Source organism: Filicampus tigris, chromosome 1 (genome assembly GCF_054856515.1).
Source record: "Filicampus tigris isolate MCC_2025a chromosome 1, RoL_Ftig_1.0, whole genome shotgun sequence".
Taxonomy (NCBI): Eukaryota; Metazoa; Chordata; class Actinopteri; order Syngnathiformes; family Syngnathidae; genus Filicampus; species Filicampus tigris.
This window is the reverse complement of record NC_141217.1, coordinates 30,463,091-30,488,608: the sequence shown is the minus strand read 5'-3', so window position 1 is coordinate 30,488,608 and position 25,518 is coordinate 30,463,091. Positions and strand designations below refer to the sequence as shown.

Sequence of the window (25,518 nt, the reverse complement as noted above, 5' to 3'; positions counted from 1 at the left end):
GTCACTCACCACAGGAATACAGCAGTCGGTTTCCTCCTGTGCTGCTGTGCTGATCGAGTCTCTGATTTTCGCCGTCATTGTTTACCTCTGCTTGGGTATTTCTGGCAAATTGCGCGCCAGACATCCAGACTTAGACACACATAGGCTATATGTGTGTCTATATACATACACACTTTGTCATTTTCGCTGTAGAGAAAAGTTAAATGTCTGCATTATGTTTGTCTGTGGAATTGACACACTCTTCCACAATCTCACTGCAGGGACCAATAAATGTAATCTAATTTAATCTGGAAAACAAGGCCTCACCAACTAGTTGAGTTGCAATAAAACCTCTAGGCTTTTCTCATTTGGCCATGTAGGCCTACAGGAAATGGATTGGATGTAATCCTTATGTAATGTAATTGTTTTGTGTCCATATTCTTTATCTGTTTTGCTTCCATGTCATTTTGGTGGCCCAAAAATTTGAAGAGCCGTGTTTTGTTCAGAATCAGATATTTTTCACAGGCATCTGACACGACTTCCATCTCATTCATCTTTTACACCACTGGTGTCAAACTCAAGGTCCGCGGGCCATATCCGACCCGCGACATCATTTTATGTGGCCCGTGAAGGCAAATCATGTGTGTTGACTTGACATGTTTCTTTCAAATTGTCTTCAGTTCTAACACTACATATGAGATATTGCAAACATTTGTTACCAATTCCTCCTTTAAAACAAATTTAAGAGATTAACAAACTATTTATCGGTTTCTGATTTCAAAATTAGTTATATATATATATATATATATATATATATATATATATATATATATATATATATATATATATATATATATATATATGTGATAATATAAAGCAATGATGCATTTCATAGTTGTCTGTCAATCACACCGTGGACTATTTTTTTTCTTCAGTAAACCTGCTCACTGGAGCGTTTAGAGTAGACAAACTGCAATACTTGAATAGTCAAGTGCCTGCCTGCCTGTCTGCACATTATATACATTTTTCTTTTTGCACGAATCCGACTATTACTACTGCCGAACTTAAGTCTTTTTTTAAAATTGTACATATGTACATTGCCTGCCCCTGACCTTTTCCCCATCAGTATTTATCATTTATTATTTAAAATAGATTTTTTTTGTCTTTTATATTCCTTATAAAAGTGGAGGGAGACTAGCAAATAAAGAATTTTATTGCTCTGTGCCACTGTTAACTTTTACTGTGCAAACAAAGAACTCAGTTGGTGTAAACTGTACAGTGTCGGTTTGCTTTATTCTGGTTTGCAGGAGAATGAACAGGCTGGGCGTACAAATCAAAATGTCTGCAGGAGTGTGTACATGACATAATTTAGTTATTTATACAAAAAGCAGAGCAGATAAATAGTTTAAAAACCCACAACAATTGAAATTAAATTACAATGATTGAATTAAATAGATTAACAAATCCATGTTACCTTTAAAAGTAATAATAACATTCTTGTCAAATATTTTCACTTTTTAGTTACGAGTTGCAGATTGATACAACTGAGTTCCTCATGGAAGCAAACATCTTTACATTGTACCTTAAATGCTCCCCATGCCTTTTGTTCTTAATTGTGTGCAATCCTGATCACAATGGATTCAAAATATATATATAGAGGTACTTCATTTCATCAGTCATTGCCTTGTCACCGACCAAAACTAAGTGGTGAAAAGTGAAAATATTCAAATTCACTATAGTCAGTGCTGCTCAGTTTCCACATCATGTAAGGAAAAATCGACTTCAAATGTCAGTGTTGCAAATTTATATTAAGGGACGCTACTCTAAATCTTCAAGTGCGACAAAAACAAAGAGTGATGGTTCATGTGTTTATGTGGGACAACCACCGCTTAAAAAAATCTTGCCTCCGCTGGGCAGAAATTAATCATTTACCATCTCTTCAGTTAGGCGTTGACCTTAAAACAAACTGCAAGTTTGTGTTGCTAATTCAGAAGCAATTCAACAAATTGTTCTGCTCTATCTGTGGACGAACATGTCAGCTAAAAGCTTTGATTACTCTCCCAAATTGTTCAGCCCAAGTGCAATGATAGCAGTACAGTAGTTGGAAACAATTGTTTTTAAAATAACATGGGTGAAAGTTCTGAATGCACCCATCACACCATTGGCCTAGCAATTATCGTATGTGAAGTGGAACACATGGTATTCATTCTACAGGAGGAAATGACGAAAACAAATAATAAGCTCCAGTGACATGCTGAAAAAAGACACCAAAAAAAACAACAACAGTAGTCTAAAACAGCAGACAAGATCAAAACAAAAGGCACAAAAACAAGTCAACAGGATGTGTGCCCTCTAGAGCAGTGTTTTTCAAACTAAGTCAGGTATTGAGATATTGTCAGGTGTGCCGTGGGAAATTATGTGATTTGTGTGCCTGTGCGGTCTAGCGCCTGGCAGCGTAATCATGTCTTTACTACATTGCAGTACTCTTCCATACCAGCAGGTAGCAGCAGCAGCAGCAGGTAGCTAATTGCCTTTGTTTAGAGACAAGCGAATTAGTGACGCATGTTTATCCAAACAGGCCTATGTTTCAACTGAGTAAGTATCAATATGAAACATTATAAAATACTTTTTTCTTTGAGTTTATTTAATTCCTATTCAAGACGTTATAATACAACGTCATTCTTCAATCTTAAAAATGCTTATATAAACACTTATGTTGTTAAAATAAGCTTTTTTCCCCATAATTTCAGCTGGTGGTGTGCCGCGGGATTTTTTCAATGAAATAAATGTGCCTTGACTCAAAAAAGTTTGAAAAACACTGCCCTAGAGGTCTTGCACTCGGTTTGTGTTGTAGCGGTTGTTTCATAACGTTCTCATGTGAATAATTGTGACATGTCAACATGTACATCATTGAGTGTGTGCCAAGTCTACCTTGTGAGTTTTACTGCATTTTGCTTTCTTTTCTCTGCAGTACGAGGCCCATACTCACTGAGCTCCAGCCAACAAAGAAGCGTTTCGGTTTTCTTCCATGTGTTACTTTTAGTCAGCCTGCAAAGTGCTAAACTTGACAGCAAAACTGTCCGCAGCTCGCTCTGAATTTCAAAGAGAAAATATTGCCTTTATATAGTATGGCAAGCGCATTCAAAATTTAAAAGCAAAGTTTGACCATCCAGAATTAACATCGTTGATATCAATAACTTCTCTCCAACTAGTTGAAAGTACATTTTGAAAAGTTTCATACGATCACTGTAAAGTAATTGTGATTAGTCGGCTCGACAAATAGAGATTCGTGTAATTCAGTTATGCCTATTCAAAACTGAATAACGGATATCTGCCACGAAATTGCAGATATCTGTAACTCCAATTTGAGATATCTGTCATAGTTCCAGTTGCGTATGTATGTCCAAGTTCATTTCAACTAGTTAAATCTTCATTTAAGATATCTATCTGAAAAGGGACACACTGACTTGAGGTGTGAATTCAAGAGAAGTCAGTGAAATTGTAGATATCTCAAACTGGAGTTACAGATATCTACAATTCACAAATATCCCTAATTAACATAGCAGATATCTTTAATGCCACACGCATGAATGGCAAAAGTAACGTAATTCGTCCTAAGTGAAATGATGTTGCAGATATCTGACATGCAGATTATGGATAGGAGAACGGATATCTGAAATGTTCTTTTGAACATGGCAAAACTGAATTATGGACATGCGCAGGATGTTAAAAACAGCTAGCGGGCTTGTTTGCCTTAGTCGTAGTGGACGGAACTAAAGTTACTTTTCCAGACCCAGATGCTGACATCACATCTACTCTGAGCGCACATCAAGTGACAACTCGGCTGCTCGGAGGCGGCAGAAAAGGCAGATGTGAGACTCTGCAGTGAAAATACAAGCAGAGAAATGAGCGACCTTTGCTCAACGGCGCTGGACGAAGATGTAGAGTCAGGAAATAGCAAGCTTGCACTTGACAAGTCTTCTACAACTTTTGACAAGTTGCGACTTTTACCAGCAACGGCACATTTTAGATTGCAGAGTCTGCAAAATAAAAGGCGCGCTAAGATTGTTTTTACTTTTATTTTATTTTTTTACCTGAGGTGAAGAACTTATGGCTCACTATTCAAGAAAAGGGAGTGTTTGCTGACAACTAGGTAACAGGTTTGTAGGTCAGGCCACAGTTGTGTGACCAAGCACATTTTCAAAATGTGACTGTAACGCTTGTATAATGAAGGAGCCCCGAAACAAGCTCGTGACTTGTAGGAGAAGAACAATGTGAATAAGGCTGCATTGCTGCGGACAACACACGAACCTGGGGCCGGGCTGGGGGCGGGGTCACACGGACGAAAGCTAAAGGCAAGATTGCAAAGACGTACGCCTCACAAAAGGAGATTTTGGCTTGAATGGAAGGACAGTAAACACGATAGATGAATGGAATAAATACTGCCGATGGTAACTCACAACACAGCCTTAATAAACAAGACCAGATGCAAGTTGGGACCACGTAGGACAAGACACAGTCAATGACTTCACACATCAAAATCAGAACAACAATAAGCAGCACATATTTCTCTTCATCCTCCTCCAAGGCTGCATGCAAGCGAGTCGGATGAGAGCCGTGTTTTACGTTTTACGCTCCATCTTTGTGGGGAATGCAGCAGCGCGTCTGGGATGAACGGGATGTCTTGAGGCAGGAAGGGAGGAGGGAACCAGGGACTCAACATGAAGACGGGTCCTTGTGGAGAAGAGAGGGTTTGGAGTAATGGAGTGTTTCAGCGCTATAGAGACAGGATGGAACACACATAAAAAAAAAAAAAATTAAAAAAAAACAAAAAAGAACATATGGTTAGCAACATACCTTGTCATCAAACACTCAGTTGATCAACTCACATACAGGAGTCCAACGCATCGGGCTGTAGTCATATATCAAAGTTAAGATTGCGTTCGTATCTATTTTTCTGACCCACGGTTTGATCGTTCATAAGGAAATGACATATTCTTATATTGGTAATATACATCATTTATGAACTCATTCACTGCTAGAGACGTTTCTAACCGTCAAGTGGAATCCAACTATTGACTGCCACTGACAAACGTATTTGTCACGTTTTTCATCGGGTAGGCGTGGAGGAGTCACACCCAGCTTGTCTGTGAAATTCAGCTTTGTAAACCACTAACATAGCAATGGCGGGGGGGCGGTGGGGATGACTGACGTATTGTGTTTGTGCCAAGTCTGGTTGGAACGGCCATTTCAGACTGAGTACATTACACCGAGAATTTTGAAAATCAGATGAATCGTTCTGGTTCAATTGATTTTTTTGCATGGAAAAAAAAAGAAAAAAAGAAAAAAATGGCCTTTTACAGAACATTTGAGTGCAATATCGCCTACATAAAAGCTCGTTTATACTTTCTCTCTTTCTTTAAGATCAGAAACCAGAGTTTTTGGTGAAACCAACCCATGTCTTACTGCTGATTAAGAATGGAATAAGCCTTTGCTCTGGTGAATGAAGTGAGTATACTCATTTTTTTAAGTATGGTCGCTACTTATGTTGTCACAGAACACAATCCTTGAGCTCATGTGTCATATCTGGATTGGAGGCACAAATTGTGTGATTTGGAAGGGGCGTGTCTTTGGCCGGGCGCACACATAAAGCCATCAGGCTGTTTTTGTTCCGTTTTTGCCTCTTCCTGACCAAGGACATCAAATGACCAACTCTCTTACCCTATAAGGTGATCTTTTGGTCTGCGGCGCGTTAAGAGTGGATTTGTCCGGATAATTGGGTCGGACCAAGCCGTGTGACGTGAATTGAATGTAGCCAATCTTACAAGCGCCTTGAGTGGCGAGCAAGGATGTGCTGGTACGTAAAACGAAATATGTCTTCACTGACACGGGTTACAGCCCTTACTAATGACGAAAGAGCATCTATAGCTGCAATGGCAGTTGCCGGCTCCTTTCCGTCATCGCCTGCGCGCTGATCTGGACTGCGAGCTGTGCGCCCGAGCGGCCGGCGGCGCCTCTGCTTTGCTGCCGGAGCGCCTACTGGCATTTGCGTGCAAGTCCGACAAGCGCCTGGACTCCCTGCAGACGCCAGGAATCCTGCTCCTGCCCGCTGGCTCGCTAGCATGGCGAGGTGCACCTGCCCGTGTCTCTGGATATTTTGCATTTAAATGAGCCAAGAGCACATCAGACTGAGACGCTGCCGACGGGTGCGCCGATTTCGACCTGTGAGCCAAAGGTTGCTTTCTTCGCACAGAATTATCAAGTCGGGGCTTTTCTCTCCATGCTTCGAGCGTGTTAGGATAAGCATGCGAAGCTTTAGGCGAGGTTAGATTGTCTACAGCAAACAACGATGGCTTGGGCCTGGAGGAGGACACGGGTACGACACGAGTTGTGATGAAAGTGTCCTGGCGTGCGGGCACCGATGCTCTGCGGCCTGACGCCGCCTTTCTTGTGCTGGTTTGAACCGTCGACTCGCCGCTCTCAGAGCTGATGGAGCTCTTGCGCGTGTTAGAGGAAGCGGCGCTTGGCTCGGACCGGGAAACATCGCTGACACTCTGACTTCGAACAAACGTGGCGTCTCGGGGAGGGAGACCCTTGCTTGTGTGGCTGCAAGGAGTGAGCGGCGTTCTTACGGGGCTTGTGTGGAGGCTTCGCGTGAGGGCTCGCAGGTGGTGCGTGGCCATGGCGGGAACGCTGCTCCCCAGAACGGGACTAGCGCGAGGGCTGCTCCGCGCGGGGGCGCGCGCCGGACTGTTTCTGGGGCTCCGCGGCGCTCGCCCCGACTTGGTGGCCAGCTCTTTGGCTCTGGAGCGGCGAGGGCTGCTGTTCAAGCTGTGAGGAGACAGCGGGGCCTCCAGATCCTCCAGGCGCTGAGTGAGGGCCAGTTTCTGTTGGATGGCCATGCGCAGCAGGGAATTGAGTGTCTTCTTCTCGTCCTCGGCGGCCGCCAGCTGCCGCTGCATTTCATCCAGCTGGGTGATGTACTGGTCGCATCTGGGAGACGCACACACCATGAAAAGATGCAACAAGCACAAGTGGCACAAAGCTGTTAAACGGCACACACCTCAACCACTGGACTGTGAGGGATGCTCGGCATTTCGAAGCTTTTTTAGGTTAGACACCAATCAATCGTTAGTTAATAGTGAAAAAGTGGTTGAATGTTAATTGGCAAGGAACTAAAAGTTGTCGACAATCTGTGTACCATTCCTTCAAAAGTCAAAATAATAAAAAGTGACGGATGACTTCTTTATTGAGTAGATTTTTTCAATCCAATACAAAAACAGGAAAAAAGGATTTACCAGATGTTTCACCTTTCAACTTTAGGCTCAAATCAAGAATATGAAATGGAAAAACAGGCAACTGGACTGAATTGGATTTGAATACTTTATTGGTCGGGTTTTGGTGACCTGCAACCTTGGTATTAGTGAAAATTACAATTACATTAGTAATAATATGTTTGCTTAGTCACCTCAATCAAGGACAGATCTGTTGTTTCGACAGGGATCAGCCTTTTTGAAATTGAGAGCTACTTGCTTACCGACTAAGCAAAGGACTACCAATTAGATACACTCTGTTAAAATTATATTTAATGAGGTTACTTTTAATGACGTTGATCATGTTAAGGATTCTTAACAATATTTCTCAACAATCATTTCACAAGGTATGAAAATAAGGTTATTTTTTCATCTGAGCAAAAGTAAATAAATAAATAAATACATAAAATTACATACTTTGTTAAATCACCAATTACATATAAGTCACTTTTTCAGTAAGTATTTTTAGATTGACAATTGAAAGTGGAAAGACCGAATAATACAAGGATTGTCAACACTCCCTTGCACCAGTTAAATTACATAACAGCAATAACGCTACTCATTCACAAGAGGGCGCCAAAAAGCCTTTTAGCAAGCAAACGGCTCTGCATGTGTGTCCAGAGACCTTGACTACTTTTTAAAATGTTTCTATTTGAGAGACAGACCTTGACTACTGCTTGTGCTCCAATCCCTCTTCGGAGTAATCAAAGACACACAGACAATGTCATGCAAGGGGGCTCCGAAAAATTTCTGAGGGATGAACACCTCCCAAGTGGCGCAACGCAGGACAAAACAGCATCTACAAAGCTATCACCATGCAGGTGGATTCCCAGAAGAGGCTTGTGATTATGGCCTTACATACTGTGCTCTTATTGTGGTAAGATCCCAACACAGTGCCTCTCACATGAGGCCGCTCCCCCGCTAAGGTGACCTGGCTCTGAGGGACAAATCTGCACACGGCAGAGCATGTGGTTTGTAATCTTCGCGTGAACCAGTGGATTGTCCACACACGAGTGTAATAAGCGTCGTAAGCTTATTACACAAGTGGTGGAAAACGCTTCCCCACAACCACACGACCATTACTCAGCAAGAAAAGCACTTGAGGGGCAGTCACGACAGTGGCAATATTATTGGTTAATTAATAGAATAAGATTCTTACCGGCTAGCAAACATGACTCTGAGTGAAGAGAAGGTGGCTGCATCTTCTTTCAATGCTTTGAGTTCGTTGCGTAGTTTCATCATGGTTTCAGACACCATGCTCTTTTCGGTCTCATACTTGCTTTTCAAATTGGACAAAGCCAACTCAGCCGTCTAAAAAAATACGAATGCACAATCGCGTTACCTTTGTAAAACAGGAAACGAAGAACAACGAATATTACAATTGTTGTTTTTTTTAGGGGTGCAACAAAAAAAATAACGTCTGAAAAACAAAAAACGTTTTGTTTTAATTCAAAAGATGCGAGTGTATCGAATCAAACCGAATCGTTCCACTATGACATATATCGAGATACGTATATAGTCTTAGAAGGAAATGCCACATTTATAGTACTAGCAAGTTCATTTAAATATTTGTAAAATGACAAAAAAAAATAGTCAACTGCATCATACCCAATCACTCAGAAATCCTGAAAATGACACACTGAGGTCTAATTATGAGTGGCCCAAAAAATTGTACACACCAAATGACGCTTAAGTCTCTTAAAATGTGTTTTCTTTACTTTACACAGTTTTTACTCATTAAAGGTGATTTGCGCAAGTCCCACACACTGCTCTGCAAACTACAGTATGTGCAAAAAGTGATTAAATGATACTAAATCAAAAATTCTTTTACATGCTTTTACTGTCCACAACAAGTTTTTTTTTCTATTTTGCTGATATATTGAACATTTTGCATGTGTCCCTGAAACTGCTGTCCACCGCGTGGGCATGCAGCTATCAAATATTTAGGTATTTGGATATCTTACTGAAAAAGCTATCAAATAATCATTATAATAATATTAATAATAATTAAAACCAATCATTATTTTTCCTTAAATTTAAACTGTGCTTAGCAGCACACTAGTTCCCTCTCTATAAACATTAGTGAGATTTCATATGATCCAATAGATTTTGGTCTGCGGGCAATATTCGGGTTATGGTCAAAATTCCGATTTCCGAGTCATTCGGAAAAAAAAACCGTTTACATGGCCTGAGGCCCCACGTTTAACCGTTCCTACAGTTGGCTTGACTACGTCTTCCTGACAGTGTACAGTACATGTAAATAAGCGGGTGTACTGTACGAGGCAGAAAAAAATAGCTTGAGCATTTTTTTTTAACCGATGTTACTCAAATTACTCGAGGACTGGTTTCAGGCCCAGTTTTCAGTGACGTTATTACCAGCATTGTATCTTTCTTCAATGGAAAATGAAACTCTGTGTTGGTTGCAGAATAAATATTTACACTTACGTCTCATAATTTTCAGCTTATTATGTGTGTAGTTGGATGTTGTCAAGCTAATCATGTCCACTCTGTCGTAGTCGAATATCAATTGATATAAAAACCTTTCAGAAATTTGAAATACAGTGGTTAAAAAGAACACGGTCAATTTACGAACTGAAGCATGTTACAAAGTGAAGGTCCAGCATTAGCCTAAATTGTCCACTCTGTCAGAAAGCTGCATTGTCACTGTACATTCTCTGCTTGCAGTTCATTCTCATTCATTAGTAAAACAAATAAATAATAAAAACATGGGGAAGCTTGACCAATATGCATTCCTAACAGCAACACATTTACTTAAAGCGGAAGTCAACCCAAACATCTTTTTTGACCAATCACGGCTGACCTGTTCTCTGAATCTGAGTAGTGATTGGTCGTTGTGAGCAGTTGTGATGTCATTTTCAGTAGACAGAAGACAAAATGGCTGCCCCCAGAGATGGCTAAAACCGAGTGCATTTTGCTGCTTAATTTATATTCCACAAACGCAAAATGAATCAGAATGCCGTGTTTCAACTAGTGGGCCTGCTGGGAACATATTCTTGAAAACATTATGTTTGGGTTGACTTCCGCTTTTAATATAATGAATATGAAGTTCAGTGGAAAAGATCATATTTTGGGGGGGTGAAATGGGGAAGTCTCAAAGGCACCTGACGGTGGTATTGCCTCTTGTCTTACTTTCTGCGATTTACCTGTTTGTTGGCCTTGAGCACCGTTCTGAGAGTAGCAATCTGTTCTCGCTTGGTGCTAAGAAGGGACTTGAGTTTTAGGACTTCCTCCAGCAGGCTTTCAGCATCCCTCTCCATCTCCACACTGCTACTCAGCCCCGAGTAAGGCATAGCGCCCCGCTGGCGACAGAGGTCCACTGCCACCTGAGGGAATAAGGCCAGGTTCACATCAAGTCGTACACGAGGTTTAGAGAGCACTGAAACGAATCTCATACAAGAAAACAAAGAGAGCCTAAACTTTGTGTCAAAGTGAGAAGTCCTGGTAAACCAAATAAATACTGTATGTTTAATTGTGCTTGCCTTAACATCAGTTTACTTGTTGTTTTGCAGTAATGTTCAATATCCAGTCGAAGGCCCATCGATTAACCTCAGTAATCCATTCCATTCAAACCCACACAGAGCCACGTGTCAACAAGGAATTGGATTTGTGCAGACACGAGCTACTCAGCTCCATTTAACAGTCTGAGCTGAGCATTAGCGGGAGGGCACTTTTGCTCAGAACAAAAGTCCTGCTTTCACTGACATGGCATTCCAACATTCGAGTACTGTATCAGCAAAGCACCAGAGGAGACCATTGCAAAATCTGTATGTCATAAGTCCGGGTATTGTTAAGGGCCTCAAAATTATATTCGATTTCGATTCGATATTGGAATTGAAATGATTGATGTCGTTATTTGATACTAATTGAAATTCCTTGATATCGATTCAGTTAGATGGACTGATTTTAATGTGGTATGCCACCTCACGTTCATGAGGAATAAAACATCTGAAAATAAAAACAATGTGCAATAATAACCTATTTGTGCATATGGAGTACAAATGTAAGAAACATGACAGAATGTAAACTTCCGATTTCTTTCCCCCTGGAAACTGTGAAACAAATAAAAATCTACTTGATGCAGCATACAAAAGACCTTGCTTTAGTGTAAGTCTTGTGTTCTGGATTTACAGGGGAATCCAAAATGATCCCAAACATCAGATTTAAAAGTTGGCGTCATACAACTGCAACTTGCCTTGGTCGCCATTTTGTTGTTTTTTGGTCAATGTGGCCTTCGTCCGCACAACCCGAATGACATGCCCCCCACTAGCCAGGAGGTGAATCAATTGAGAGAATTTGGTGATGGCAGCTTTTGTTGTAAACCAATCAGCAGCTCATGCTTGAACTGCTTCCACCTGTAGTGCCTGACGCACTGGACATATCGTGTCCTCAGTTGGAGTGCCATTTTTCCATTTTGGTGCGTATTTCTGAACACGCCCTTTGTGATGAATCAAAGTAAGATCTTTCCAAGCATCAGCTTTTGCTTTGGAAAACAAATATCAATGTTTGCCTCTTCTCTGACAGGTGATCAAATCAGTAACTCATCAATCATAATCAATTTATGTTTGTGCATTTTCTGCAGTGTTTATGTGAAATAGAGACAGTAATATTTGTTTTTCACAATAGAAATATAAATAGAAAAATAACATCTATTTTTTTACCTGATGAATCAATTAATCCAAAAATATTCAACAGATTAATTGATTACCGTTATTAAAATACAGCGGAACCTAGTTATCAACATCCCTTTTTCTGAACAATTTAGGTAACACAAAATTTTCGTAGACAAATAACCTCTACATTCTATTTTCGATATACCAACGGTCTTGGCATGGACGAGTGGATCTACAGCTCACTGAGGCAAATTACGGCCTGGGGGCCAAATGTGGCCCGCCCACAGTGTCTGACCGGCCCTCACAGTGACCATGAAGACAAAGTAAAGCGTAAAAAATGCAATGATGTTAATTCTTGAAATGTAGCATCTCTTTAATTAAGACAACAAATAGTGTGATTATGTCAAAAGAGCCGTCCATGCATGTTATTCGCGAAGCGGAAGTTCCACGTACGTGCAATAAATTCATCAAATCACAGATGCGGATTGCGGAAGTAGGTCTCATAGCGACCCATTTACATTTCGCCAAACAAGTAAATAAAGCACTAAACAGTCAAAATGGCTTTTAGGAAAAGAGAAACTGCCAAAGAGAGCACTAGGAAGCACTTTTCATTCATGAGCAATAGATCTGCGCTCTCCTCACCTTGTGTGACCAGAGTGAATGCATCACACAAGGCAAGGCTATCTTTTGTTGCTGTTTTGCTTTTTATAGACCGACAACTAAGAAAGCACTCGTCGGTGAACGCGTGAGAAAAAATATATATATAAATGATCAAAGGGACTTTGTAGAGAATTAATATTTTAAATGATAATGTGAGATATATTAGATATAGATTAGATATATTATTATTAGATATTAGATATATTAGATATCATATATAGACTTTATGATTTTTTTAACACGGAAAAATAGCAAATGGATTAGAAAAGAAACAGACAAATTAAAAAAGAAGAAGAAAAAAAAACACTTGAATCAGCGTTTCCCCAAGTTATTATGGAGAGGACTCTGTCAGTGGAGAAGCTTGTGCCTACTTCCCAATTTCCCCTCAGTTAAAGTTAAGAGCAATAAATAATGATTAGGGCTGGGTAAAAATGTGGTATCGCGACGTATCATGAAACTTTTTATGCTGACACCAATCGGATCGCAACCCAAGTATCGGGGTCCGTGTCGGATTGTGACATTGTGCCAGCCCAAATAATTATCATGTTTTTTTAAGTGTCTTATTTCTTCATAATTGTGTTTTCACATATTTCTATATTGCACTATCCAGTATTTCTTTTTTTAACCACACACATGCAAAACAAAAGCTATGTATCATTTCATTTTGGGTCTGGAACGGATTAATTTGCGTCGCATTCTTTTCAATGGGAAACATGACCTCAATTTACAAATTACAAATGGGCTCACGGAAGCAATGAAGTCCCTAACTTGAGGTTGCACTGTAATCGTGAGTTGCGGCCCTCATATCAATCCTCCCCTAGCATGTTATGAAGAGGCCAGACTTACCCGGAGGTGTTTGATCTGGCATCTGATGACTGCAACCAAGTTGCGGACATTGGACGGGTCCCCGAAATCCAGATTGGGGGAACCGGGGCAACTAGGAGAGTCTACAGAGGACCCTGAACTGTCCACCTCCCCCATACACTGCAAAGCCGCAGCTTTGGAGATGAAGGTGTCATTGGCTCGTGGCTTCTTCTGGGAGTTAGGCGGGGTGGAGATGTGGAGCGGCCTTCTTGCACCAGCTCCGCCGTGTGCCCTGGCGCTTTCACGGTAATAGTCCAGCGTGACCCGTTTGGGTGTCAGGTTGTTGCACACGCAGATGTGGTGATAGAGGTTGGACAGCTCCTCGGAAAAGGCCAGCAGCTCTTCCTGAGCCACACTCAGATGGCCTTCAGAATCGCTGGCCACTTTGCGCGTAGCGCCGATCTCGACCTCCAGTTCACTGATCCGCTCCTGGTCCTGTCTGCTGGACTTGATGCACTGGCGGATCTTGTCGGCCAGCTCCTGGGCCTCCGATCGCCATCGGTCCTTCTCCTGTTTGTATCGTTGCTCCAGGGTGTTGTAGCGAGTGCCTGCTTGAGACAGTTCATCCCGCAGCTTCAGAAGCTCTTCACTGGCCGAACGCATACGCGCCTCTAGCACTTCTTTGCTCTTTGTGTCGACCTCGTAGTCAAAGACGACGTCAGCAGCGTCTGCGTTCTTGGCCTCCTCCTCCTCTGCCCCGTGGTTGCGCTGTTGGCGGCTCTGGACGGCCTCTAGCTGTTGGGTGAGGGATCCCACTTTGTCCGCGTGCTGACTCAGTGCTTGCTTGGACATCACCAGCTGCATCTGCAATTCCTCCACCTTGCTGACGAGACTGGACTTTTCTCTTTCCGCCTGTGTGCACCAAACAAAAAAGAGCAAGCGTGAAGGTTAAGTACAGTACAGTGTGCGATTGACTAGTGGACTATTGCCCACGGTGAGGCCAGACATGTCCACATTTATCATATGAAGATCATGCAGTGCAAATATAGAAATGGATACGTTTACATTACGAGTACTGGACCAAAATTGCACTCTAGCAATTCAGTCAAAGGCTCAGTGCTAAGCGGAAACCAGAACGAGGATTCTGTGTGACACACATTACCCCCAACCACCTTTCCACTTGCATGCATTTTTAATGGCAAACACTGGCTGACCCCATTCGGCTCCTCACTCCAAACATCTGCTAGTTAGCCGCTTGTTCACCCAACCCCCAATTTCAGTGCCTCATTAATGATGGATTTCTTTCAAGCAGAGAGCGATACTAACTCCAGATGTTAAAATATTATTGACATCATTTTATTTGGTTAATACGTTGGAATTAGGTTGCGAATTGACAGACAATACTAGACTGTATGTGGTGCCAGATGGCATTTCCAAACAGTGTTTCTTTTGCTCTCTTCTACACTAATGCACAGCGGATGTGGTCTAAAGCAGGAAGTACAATATTGTTTCCACTTGAAAGTTAAGTTAAGAGAAGCAATGCCTTTTATATGACTACAAATAAACTGCACTTTCAGCTAGCTCATGTTCTGCTTAAATTGGCAGTTTATGTTTTGGCAGGTTTAGTATTTATATGTGGGTAAAACATTACATGACCACATGCACAGTGCCAAGCTTGTGGAGGAGGAGTTTTTGAAGCTGAAGTTTTTGAGTATATAGTTCATCTGCGTAATATAGAACTGGGAGGGGAGTCATTTTAACAAGAAGCAATTCAGCAGAACTTGCTGGTGAGGATTTATTTTGGCAAAAAGAGCCTAATCTGCTTTTAACTTTAGAGAGAAGAGAGTTCATGTGTGTTTCAAATGCAAGTGAACTGTCATGTCAGATTCCTAGCTAGTAGAAAATTACAAAGTGAACAGCAGAACCACGCGGGGACAGAATATTGCTGGGGTGCTCATTTTGTGCAAGGTTACTGTTGAAGAGCATTTAATTTTGCTCATGTTCCGTTATAACTGCTGACTGGAAAGAGCATTGAGTATTAGCGAAACTCTTCTGATGCGTTGACAGGGCAGTGTGGAGGGAGGAGCTAGAAGTTGAAATAATTACAACGTCGGTATACGAATGGGCAAGAGGTTACTGATAGCGTGGGTTATATTGTTGACGTAAATATTGAAAAGTAGGGAATAGAAATGGCATTGAATGAATTACCAAAGCATAAAGCATAAGCGGTCGACTAGTCGTCGTCCTGAGCCATGCTGACACACGAAACCTGAAATGCATGTCCAGTTGACAATCACACGGTTTGGCCACGCCTGCTTCCTTACCTGCAGGAGTTGCTGTTTAAGTTTCTGGCTGTCCGAAAAGTGGAGCTCACTCAAGAGGTCGGAGACGAGCCCAGAAGCTGGAGCGCGCAGAAATATGTCACTGTTGCGTGGCGTGGCGTAACGTTGCATGACGCCATTCGTTTTGGAAGCAGTGTGAGCCGAATTGGGGGCGTGGTTAACCCCGCCGTCCTGGTCGTTTGCCTGAACGTCAGCCTCTCCCGCGCGACCCTCGTCCTGGCCGTCATCCAGCTGGTCCAAGTGGAGCTCCAGGTTGCCCACAGATTCAAAGGGGTTCAGGGTCAAGGCCGACAGTTCTCGGTGGAGACTGTTTTTCTGCTCCCTCTCCTCCTTCAAGGATTCCAGGACCTCGTCCAACTGATGCTCTGCAATCTCCCGCAGCCTTGCGGCCTCTTCCATCTGAGCCCGCAGCTCCTCCTGCTCCTCGTTCTTTTGGCTCAGCTCAAGCTTTAGTGATTCAAACTCCACCTGAAATCAAAATAGTAGGACGAGAATGATTCATTATTTTACTAATCAATGAATCTGTTGATTTTTTTGGGGGGGTACATGTTTTAATTTTCATCCGTTTATTCTAAAACAGGACATTATTTCAAATTGGCAGTGCAGAAAATGCCCTAACAAAGTGATTATGATTCGGTTATTAGTCTGGTACTAGTAACATTTCAGAAAATCGGCAGAAATGTTGATCACTGTTTTCCAAAGCGCAAGCAGATGTTTGCAAACATCTCATTTGATTAAACACAAAGACAATCAGTCTTCTTTCATGGATTACTACAGAAATCAGAGACTTCTTCCTGTTGAGAGGCCGAAATTCCAAGGATCTGGACAATTTTAAGTCAAGCAATGTCTCAAAATGATTGATCGATTATCAAAATAGTTGCAGATTATTTTAAGCATTGATTAGATGTCAATTAATAGAGTAACTGTTGCAGCTCCGCAGAACAGTATTGGGACGTATTAAAAGAGTAACGTATTAAGGCCCTAACGTGACGGTACAACAAATCAGATTCCAGAACTGTTAATATTGCACTTTGGGCAATAATGAGCTTTACTGTTTGTTTTTTTTTACTATTCAAATTGTTTGTTTGCTTAAAAGAAGGCACACCATTGATGTTGTGCTTTCCTAAAAAGAAGAGGAAATATTCTGAATGGATATTTGAGAATCTTTCATTTGAGGGACGATTGACGTTTTTAGGTCCCATTTCAAATGTCAATAAAGCATACGCAGTTTGGTGTTTTGCATTTGGTTTCTTTTGTCTACCAAAAGTAAACCAGTGACCTTCAAATGTCGCTTGGTGGTTGGTGGACATCGTGTTACGCCCTTACCAGTTCAGTTGGGTTTTCTGTTTGCGTCATGTTGGACATAAGTGTCGTATTGCTGCAGACTAGTGCGAGTACTGAAGCTAATTATGCACTCCTTTTGTTCTAGCCTAGAAGTAACTCGCAGCCAATAACTGGTCTGCCCGGTGTCTTTAACACAAGATGAACCTTTAGCTGGTTGCGAGGTTGTGTCAACAAACAATGTCTGGCAGCGATAGAAAAACATGATAGGAAGAGTCGAAGAAGGAAATTGCGATTCAATTTCATTAATATAACTCGTTTTTTACAGATTACGAAGAGTATTATATTCTCTGTTTGTCTGTCTGTCTGTACTACTACGGCATTTGTCGGTGAATATTTTATTATTAATATTTTTCCATTAACTGCCAGCATTTCAAAAACGATGTCATGTATTTCAATATACAACGTGTGTAATTCTTTTGTGTTTAGTTTTACAGTAAACTCCAACTGGGGTGTCACTTAACATCTTAAAGGTCGCTCAGAGAAGGCAGAATAACATGCATTTAAGGTGCTTTAGCAATGTAGGAACTTGCAAACATACACAGCACCCTTCAGTACATTGATCATTTTTCTTTAATATAATGTTTTTATGATGAGGTTGAAGTCGAAATCATGATCAAATTTCAACGAATTACTCAACCCTAATATGGTGTAGGGTTGCACGGTATACCGGTACCAGTATAGTACCACAATACTAGAGTTTTTAAAACGGTACTATACCAGCATTTAAAAAGAAACGGTTCTTTTATTTCCTTTTATTGAATCTGATGGAATTGGTAAATTGGAGCCTGTCTCTTTAAATTAAGCGCTGAGAGGCCAGCGAGTTTGACAAAGTTGCCTACGCGCCTCCGCCTCCTTACATGCTCACACCAGACTGAGAGAGAAAGTAAAGTCGCGCAGACAAAGCAGGTGGAAGACAACGAGGAACAGAGATAGCAGCTGCAGAAAAGCCCGTACTCGTTAATAAAATGGGGACCCGAAGTACTTTCTTTCACACCGTACTTCGGGTCCCCGAATGACAAAGGCCACTGAACACAGAAGCACCGCAGTGCAAGCGGTGCTACAAAGTCCCTCGCGAAGGGAGGCAACATGTCAAATTTGTCCAAACATTTGAAGGACAAACATGCAAATTTGTCAAGAACGACAGGTGATAATGTTGTTCCCCAGTTCACTACACTGTAATGTCAATGAAATTAGTATAAAGCTCCTCCCAGCCCAATCGATAAACTTTCAGTAGCCGACATACAGAGAGCTAAAACATGTCCAGGGGGTCAAATGAAGTTGTTTTATTCGACAAATGTGAGTGATTTTTGTATTTATTTAGTCTAAAAAAAATTTTTTTTTTAAATTAAAGTCCATCATATCTTTGTTGTATAGAAGCTTTTAATAAAATATTGTGAAAAGACACAATGTGATGGCTTTGATTGAAAATCAATTTAGACAGACCAACATATGAAAAAGTAATTCTGACAAATGACCATTTTATATTACTGTATGGTCTGGTAAAAAAAAATCTGTTTGTTTAGTAGAAATGTTCTATTGATCTACTTGCTAAAAAGACACTTTCAACCCTTGAACATGTCCGTGGTTATTAAATAAAATGTAATTACATTTTTAAAATATTTAAATAACCAATTAAAGCATAAACATTACATAAATCAAATATTATATTGAAACACGTTTTTGTAAACATTTTATTAACCCACAATAACTAATCCTATCCTAGAGGATATAATGAACCTCAATTTATTTTTCTAGTTATATCCATTAAATGTTTCATGTATAGTATCAAAACACAAACCTTTTGAATAATAGGAACAAGTCAAATAAAGCAATGATATAAATAATATATAAGACAAATAAAATGATCATGTTAATTAAAATACCTCACCTTCTCCCTCCACCAACAACAGAAGTCTAGTGCTACTGGCTCAGAGAGGGTGACACCACCCACTCAGAAACAAAACCTACTCTCCAAGATGTCTTTCAACAGCATACGAAGCGCTCAAAGGACAGCAAAGATGCTAAAAGTCTCAACAGGGCAGTTGCAGAATTTATCTGTATGGATCAAGTGCCAATATATTCGGTAGAGAAAGCTATTAAAGTTATTGTTCTCAAAGTCTGTTTTAAAATAAAGGAAAATAATGACATTTGAGTGTTTCACCCGTTTGCAAAAAGTATCGAAAAGTATCGAAATACATATTGGTATTGGTATCGAAACAGAAATTTGGTATCGTGACAACCCTAATGTGGTGTATGAAATTTATATGGAAGTGTTTACTGACCTGGTTTTCTTTGAGCACAGACACTTGCTTTTGAAAGGATGTGTTCTCTTCTTCCAGCTCGCTATTGTCCTGCAATTGGCGCAGCTCGCGCACCTTGAATTCCTTCATCTCATCCCTCAGGTGGTCTTTCTCTGCCTCCAAACACTCACAGTCCTGTGTAAAACAAGCCACGCTCAAATCACTTACGAGGAAGGACAAAAGTAGTGCTCTCATTTGCAAACGGCACCTTCTTTAGCTGAGTTGAGAGGACCCCAAGCCTGTCGATCTCCGCGTGGGCATTGCCGAGAGCGAGACGCGTTTGCTTGAGTTCTCCCTGGACTTCTTCCAAGCGGGTTGCCATGGCAGCCTCCTTAGATGCTGTCTCCTGCAGCAGGCTCTCCTCTCGGCATTCTCCATCAGCGGCTGCGCGCTTCTGGCTACTCACAGAATCCGCAAACGCCTTTCAACAAACAACGAGAGTTGCAGAGCTAACATTCAACAAGACAAGTCAAACATACTTTATTGGGTGCAAGTTGAAGCTTCTAACAAGCCAAATTTAAGACCATTTCTTTCAAATCCAAGACCAATTCAGAGTGTGCTGTACAGGCTTAAGCTCAACATTGGCTACGTTTACATGGACACATTATTCATCTCAAATGCCTGATCGGAATAAAACTGCTTGATGTACACACCTCATTCGGAATATTCTGACCCGATCAAGCCCATTACGATCAATATTTTATTCCGAACGAGTGAGGTAGGTTATATCGATTGTTAATCCGATCGGCGCGCATGAAAATACTTATTCCGACATTTCGGAACAACCAGTCATGTGTGGAACACGAAATTTGCAGATAATACTACTGTGCTCCAAGTAGGGCTGCAACTAACGAGTATTGTAATAATCGATTAATCTGTCGATTATTTTGTCAATTAATTGATGATTCTGTTTTTTAAAAAAAAAAATTTCTATTGATATATTCAAAAATGTTTGTAGATGTCATATTTTGAGTCAACCCAATGCCCAATGATAATCATTCTGCTTTCATAGAGGTCTAAAGAAATCTAAGAATATAAATGTCGAGAGGCTGAAATTCTGAGCATTCCGACAATATTAGGTCTTTAAAAGAGCCATTGATGATCAAAAAAAATTATCAATTAATTTGATAATTGACTAGTTGTCAATTAATTGTTTAATCTTTGCATCTCTAGTTCCTAGTTAAAAAAAACTTCATCTGGAGCCCTGATAGTATAATTAAAGCCTTCATGTTCGAAAGACTTTTTAAGAATGTGCAAACACCCTGAGGACTAAGAACCTCTTCAAATTATCAGGTGCTTGTCTATGATACATAATATCAAACATCATATCCATGGCACAAGGCAATTTTGCCATAAGCAATAAAACACAATACAGCACGCATCAGTTACTGAGGCTGACAGAACAATGGCGTTACATGAAATTGTTACGTGCGTTTAACTGAACACTGAGATGTGGTTATATAAAGATGCTAATTGACAACATATGAGCCCGCACGACTTTATGACAGCCCTGCACACATTATCAGCCCGATTTAGGCAAATTTCAAAATAGATGGAATTCTTCAGCACAAAACATTTTATAACAAAGACCTTTGTTTAATATATCATGTTTAGGGGTGTAACGGTACGCTAAAATCGCAGTTTCAGTTTCTTGAAACTTCGGTTCGGCATATTTTCCGTACAAAAAAAATGATTAAAAAAAAAAAAAAAAACATGTTTATTCTAAAAAGATGACAAGTAAACATTTTTTGAAAAAATAAATAAAAGCGAATTATTCAGGTGATATTCTAAGAAACTACACCATAATAAAAAATACACTAACAATTAAGATCTCTTAATTTAGTAAATTATTAAGACACTGAAATCTTTAAACACTCAGCACCAACAGCCTATGATACATCTAAGTATTCAAGTTAAAGACAAGTTGTCATTACAGTACATGTATACACTTTTTGTGGAGGAAAACAATACATAACAGTTACAATTATTGCTAACTATTTTTAAAAATCTTTTTATAATGAAAATAAATACAGTAACTTTATATACACTTTTCAGGCATTGAAATCTTTGAACGTTAAACATCATATGATAAATCTCGCAATTTAAGTTTGAAGTTTTTGGCTAAAAAGATTGCTTTCCTCCTCCTGGAAGAAACATTCACAGTCGGATGATGCCGTTTTAGGTGCGTTATTATGTTAGACGTGCTACCTGCAACATAGCCACCGATCTCCATGTAGCAATGTCGGCACACAACTTTGGGACTTATCCACGTACCTTTCCCCATCTGCGATTTTAACAGGAAAGCCAAAATGTTCCCAACATGCGACCGCAGTGCGGGGGACCTTCTGGCTCTGGCTTGTTTGCATGTGCCATAATAACGCCATTTATCCATGCATTTATGATTTATCACGGCTTCTGGCGTACTGGCTCCTTTTCTGTGCCCCCACTGTACTACGCGTGCAACACTCAGTAGCATCCGTGTGAACACTCGCCTGCTGGCGCGTCAGCTCCCGCTAATAATAAAAACGGATCAGAAACGGTACGCAAGTGGACCGCACCGAACATGCCATACCGAAATGTATTAATACACCCACGTATACCGTTACACCCCTAATCACGTTGGAATGAAACTAAGTCTTTATACTTTTATGTTGAATGATGATGAATGATGCTATTTCAATGTTTAATGTTATCAAAACCTGTTTAAAATTGGCAGAAGAATTGTGGGGTTTTTTTCTCACTAATTGACAGCCAATCATCATCAGGAGCAGATCTGTCACTTTAATGTCCTCAGCATCTCACTAGGAATTCTTGGAATTATGGGCATGTGAAGCCCTTTGAGACTTTCTTGTGATTAAGGGCTGTATAAATACATTTAACTTGACTGACTTGGAATATGAAAATGAATCTGAAAATAGTGAAGCTGAAAAGGTGACGATGCATGTTACTCAGTGTAAGATTTATAATAAAAATGCCTTTTTTTTTCGACAATGCGCTCTGTTCGCTTTATCCAGTTAAATGGTAGAACATCAGAACATAGAATAATGGCGTCTGAAAACAAATCAATTGTGTTTGTGGTATAAATATACCAAGAGGCCTTAGGCGCTCCTACCTCTTTGAGCTGCTGCAATTCCACTTTGAGGGTTTCATGCTCCTCTTCCAGTTGCTGATTTTTGATCTTGAGAGCCGAACTCTCCTCCAGCACCACCAGGCCATAGCGAGCGGCCTGCAGCTTCTCCTCTGTGGCCTCCTGGAGCTCGAGAGTCAGGCGCGCCACCTCGGCTCTCAGGTCTTCACTCTCCATCCCAGCAGCCTCGTCCCCCGCCAGCGCTGCAGCCTCCACGTCTGCATCTGCCTCCAGCATGCTTGCCTGGCTTCCCACTTGTCTTCCAGCCTGCTCCTGTGACCTTTTTTACAGGCTCACTCTCATTACTGCACCCTATTAAAAAAGCAGAAAACAAACATTAAAGGAATGACTTAAAGACAATGAACGTTGCCTACTGTAAAAGAAAATCGAAGGGTGTCTCTAGATTTTAGACACAAAGGAAATAGCTTGACATGAACTGCCGTTTCTTACCTCCACAGATGAATCATGTAAATAGGATATTAATTAGGAATGGATGAGTACTAATACCAGGTGTCAGGTAAATACCGATATCGGGCTCTTGTTTAATGTATTGATATTGGTTCCTCGTGAAGGCTGTTGATACCAACCATTTTGTCCGACACAAAAAACATTTTTTTTCCGGGACGTCCATCCATCCATCCATCCATCCATCCATCCATCCATCCATCCATCCATCCATATCACGAGGATCGCAGGCATGCTGCAGACTATCCCAGCTGTCTTCGGGCAGCAGGTGGGGTACACCCTGAACTGGTTGGCAGCCAATCGCAAGGCACACATAGACAAACAACCATTCACACTCACAATCACACCTCAATATAGAGGGTCAATATAGAGAGTCCAAGTAACCTGCCATGCATGTTTTTGAAATGTGGGAGGAAATCTGAGTACCCGGGAAAAAAAAAACAGGCAAGCACGGGGAGAAAATGCAAACTCCACACAGGAAGGCCGAGGCTGGACGTGCTAACCAGTCGACCACTGTGCCATTCTTCGAGACGTATTATCTGATTTTTTAAGTTGTCGATGCGTTGTACTCAAGTTGAAGTGCCCATACCAACAAGATTCTGCATTTTGACAGACTGCCATTCTTGGGAAATCTTATCAAGTTGCCATCAAGACCCCCAAATCTCACCCACAGTTCACTTTACTTTTATTAATTCCCCCCCCCACACACACCTTTTACACTTCTACACATTTGTATCGAAAACGTCTATTTTGCCAAAGCAAGGAGAAGTACAGACGTGTTTTCAAATGTAGGGAGTACAAAGTAATCTACAGTAGAAAAAGAAATACTCGTGCAAATTACATAAACCTAATAAATGTACTTAAGTAAAGTAACAACCTATTTGTACTTCCACCGCTGCATAGCGTGCACCTTGCAAACAATGGGCATTTAACACAGCCAGCATAAGTCCACCTAACCAGCAGGACATTGACCACCATTGTTTGTAGCACAGTAATAAGCCGAGTTTCCGTGCCATGACAAAATAACAGGACGTCCATGAACGTTGGCATGCCGTTTGGGTGGGGCAGACGGTCAGCATTTGTTGTCGAGCACGTCCGCTCGATTCAGCGAACATGGAAACGCCAGCTGCCTGCTCGTCGTCAGGCGGTCGATACCCGCGCGTGTATCCGGTAGCATCTGCTTCCCCTCGGCCACTACTCAGCTTCTCAAATGGCTGCTGCCGTGAGAGAACATTTCGAGCAGCAGGCCTTTTTTTAAACACACTAAGCCACGCTGTCTGTCTGTCAGTGTTGAACTATTCGACCGTGAATGGGAGCGTGAAAGCCCGTCACGAAACGCACGCTGGTCGGACAGCTAGCAAGTAGAAGTTAGCCATTACGCCACAGAATTACTTGACGCTTCTAGCAGGACACGCTGCGTTGATGGAAGTGCAAAGTGGATGTGCAGGCGCCATTGCTTTCTACAGTTTCTTGATATAGAAAAAGCCGACTCGGTGAGGGAGTCATCTTGACGTCATCCCGCACCGACAAGCTCATTTAGCAAAGGAGACTACATCGGCCATACGGGATGTTACAAACCTTATGTTTTTTTCCCCCCACTTTCGGATTCCCAAGATGTGACTCAGTCAAGCCGGTAACTGCGCGCTGCTCCCGTGGCGTGGGAGTTGTCAGCGGGAGCGTATCCTACGCGGAGGTCGGGAGCTACAGTGGGTCCGCTTACCTCCCTCGTTTGGCCGGGTTGGGCTGGAGTCTCTCAGCGAGGTAGAGCCGAGTGCGCTCAGTGTCCTACTGCCGCGTCAAATGCGCGCCGAAACGTCAAAGCACAACTGCTCTCTCTATCGAACAATCGGGGAATTGCACCTTCGAGGCCAAGACATGGCAAGCCTTCCATCCATCCTATTTATTCAGGTATGTGTTGCAAATGACCATTTCAGATATCTTTCACGTCATTTGCCCAATGACGTCACTTTTGCCATTCATGTGTATGTAGTTCGTTATTTATGATATCTGCAATCCATCTGCAAATATTAACAATGTGAATTACAGATACTTGCAAGAGAATTGTAGCTATTGGTATAATTCACTCTTTAAATTCACCCCAATAATCCCCACATAACCCTTTTCAAATTCTTTAATCAAGCATTAAATAAGCAAAATGAAGTTCTACATATCTGTAACTGGAATTATATATTTTTTGCACATACTGTAATTCAATAATTATCATTTATTGTTCATGATTGAAAATACATGTTTCGATAAAGTTCAGAATGATGGAATTTAACTGATTATTCATTTTTATTTGTATGTCCCCATGTTCACATGCACTTACAGCACTTGAGATATATGTATTTGGTCCTGATACTAGTAGTCTCACATGTTGAGGTTTTAAAGAGGGAATTGAACCATCCCCTAATTCTTTGCAATAGTATGTTCTATGCACCTTCACTAGTCAAAACATGGCATTATGATTAATATTGTGTTTGTAGAGTTAAACAGCACAATCCACCCGTTTGTAGCCATCTCACTGTTTTCTGAAGCTGAGCCGTGATTGGT

General features: G+C 41.2%; 1 protein-coding gene across 2 annotated transcripts; it reads right to left on the bottom strand.

Annotated features, from left to right (window-relative positions):
* Nucleotides 1-1,253: 1,253 nt before the first annotated feature.
* LOC147153520 (protein bicaudal D homolog 2) lies at nt 1,254-24,816 on the bottom strand. Of its 2 annotated transcripts, none has more exons than XM_086031307.1 (10): nt 24,686-24,816; nt 22,486-22,812; nt 19,582-19,794; nt 19,356-19,508; nt 15,712-16,197; nt 13,430-14,299; nt 10,457-10,636; nt 8,452-8,603; nt 6,612-6,972; nt 1,254-4,756 (listed from the first exon to the last, which is right to left on the bottom strand). In XM_086031307.1, exons 2-10 carry the CDS (start codon nt 22,735-22,737, stop codon nt 4,751-4,753), a joined length of 2,673 nt encoding a protein of 890 aa, XP_085887433.1. In that variant the 5' UTR covers nt 22,738-22,812; nt 24,686-24,816; the 3' UTR covers nt 1,254-4,750. The 2 variants fall into 2 exon arrangements, with proteins under 2 accessions (XP_085887433.1, XP_085887426.1); XM_086031300.1 differs by having other exon boundaries at nt 24,544-24,800.
* Nucleotides 24,817-25,518: the final 702 nt, after the last annotated feature.

What these genes read in the sequence shown, in the direction of transcription:
- LOC147153520 (XM_086031307.1), bottom strand. Translation starts at nt 22,737, where the DNA reads ATGCTGGAGGCAGATGCAGACGTGGAGGCTGCAGCGCTGGCGGGGGAC. An exon ending in AATTGCAGCAGCTCAAAGAG is followed by an intron (nt 19,795 to 22,485) that starts GTAGGAGCGCCT and finishes GTTTGTTGAAAG; the next exon opens with GCGTTTGCGGATTCTGTGAG. An exon ending in TGCTCAAGGCCAACAAACAG is followed by an intron (nt 8,604 to 10,456) that starts GTAAATCGCAGA and finishes GTATTTTTTTAG; the next exon opens with ACGGCTGAGTTGGCTTTGTC.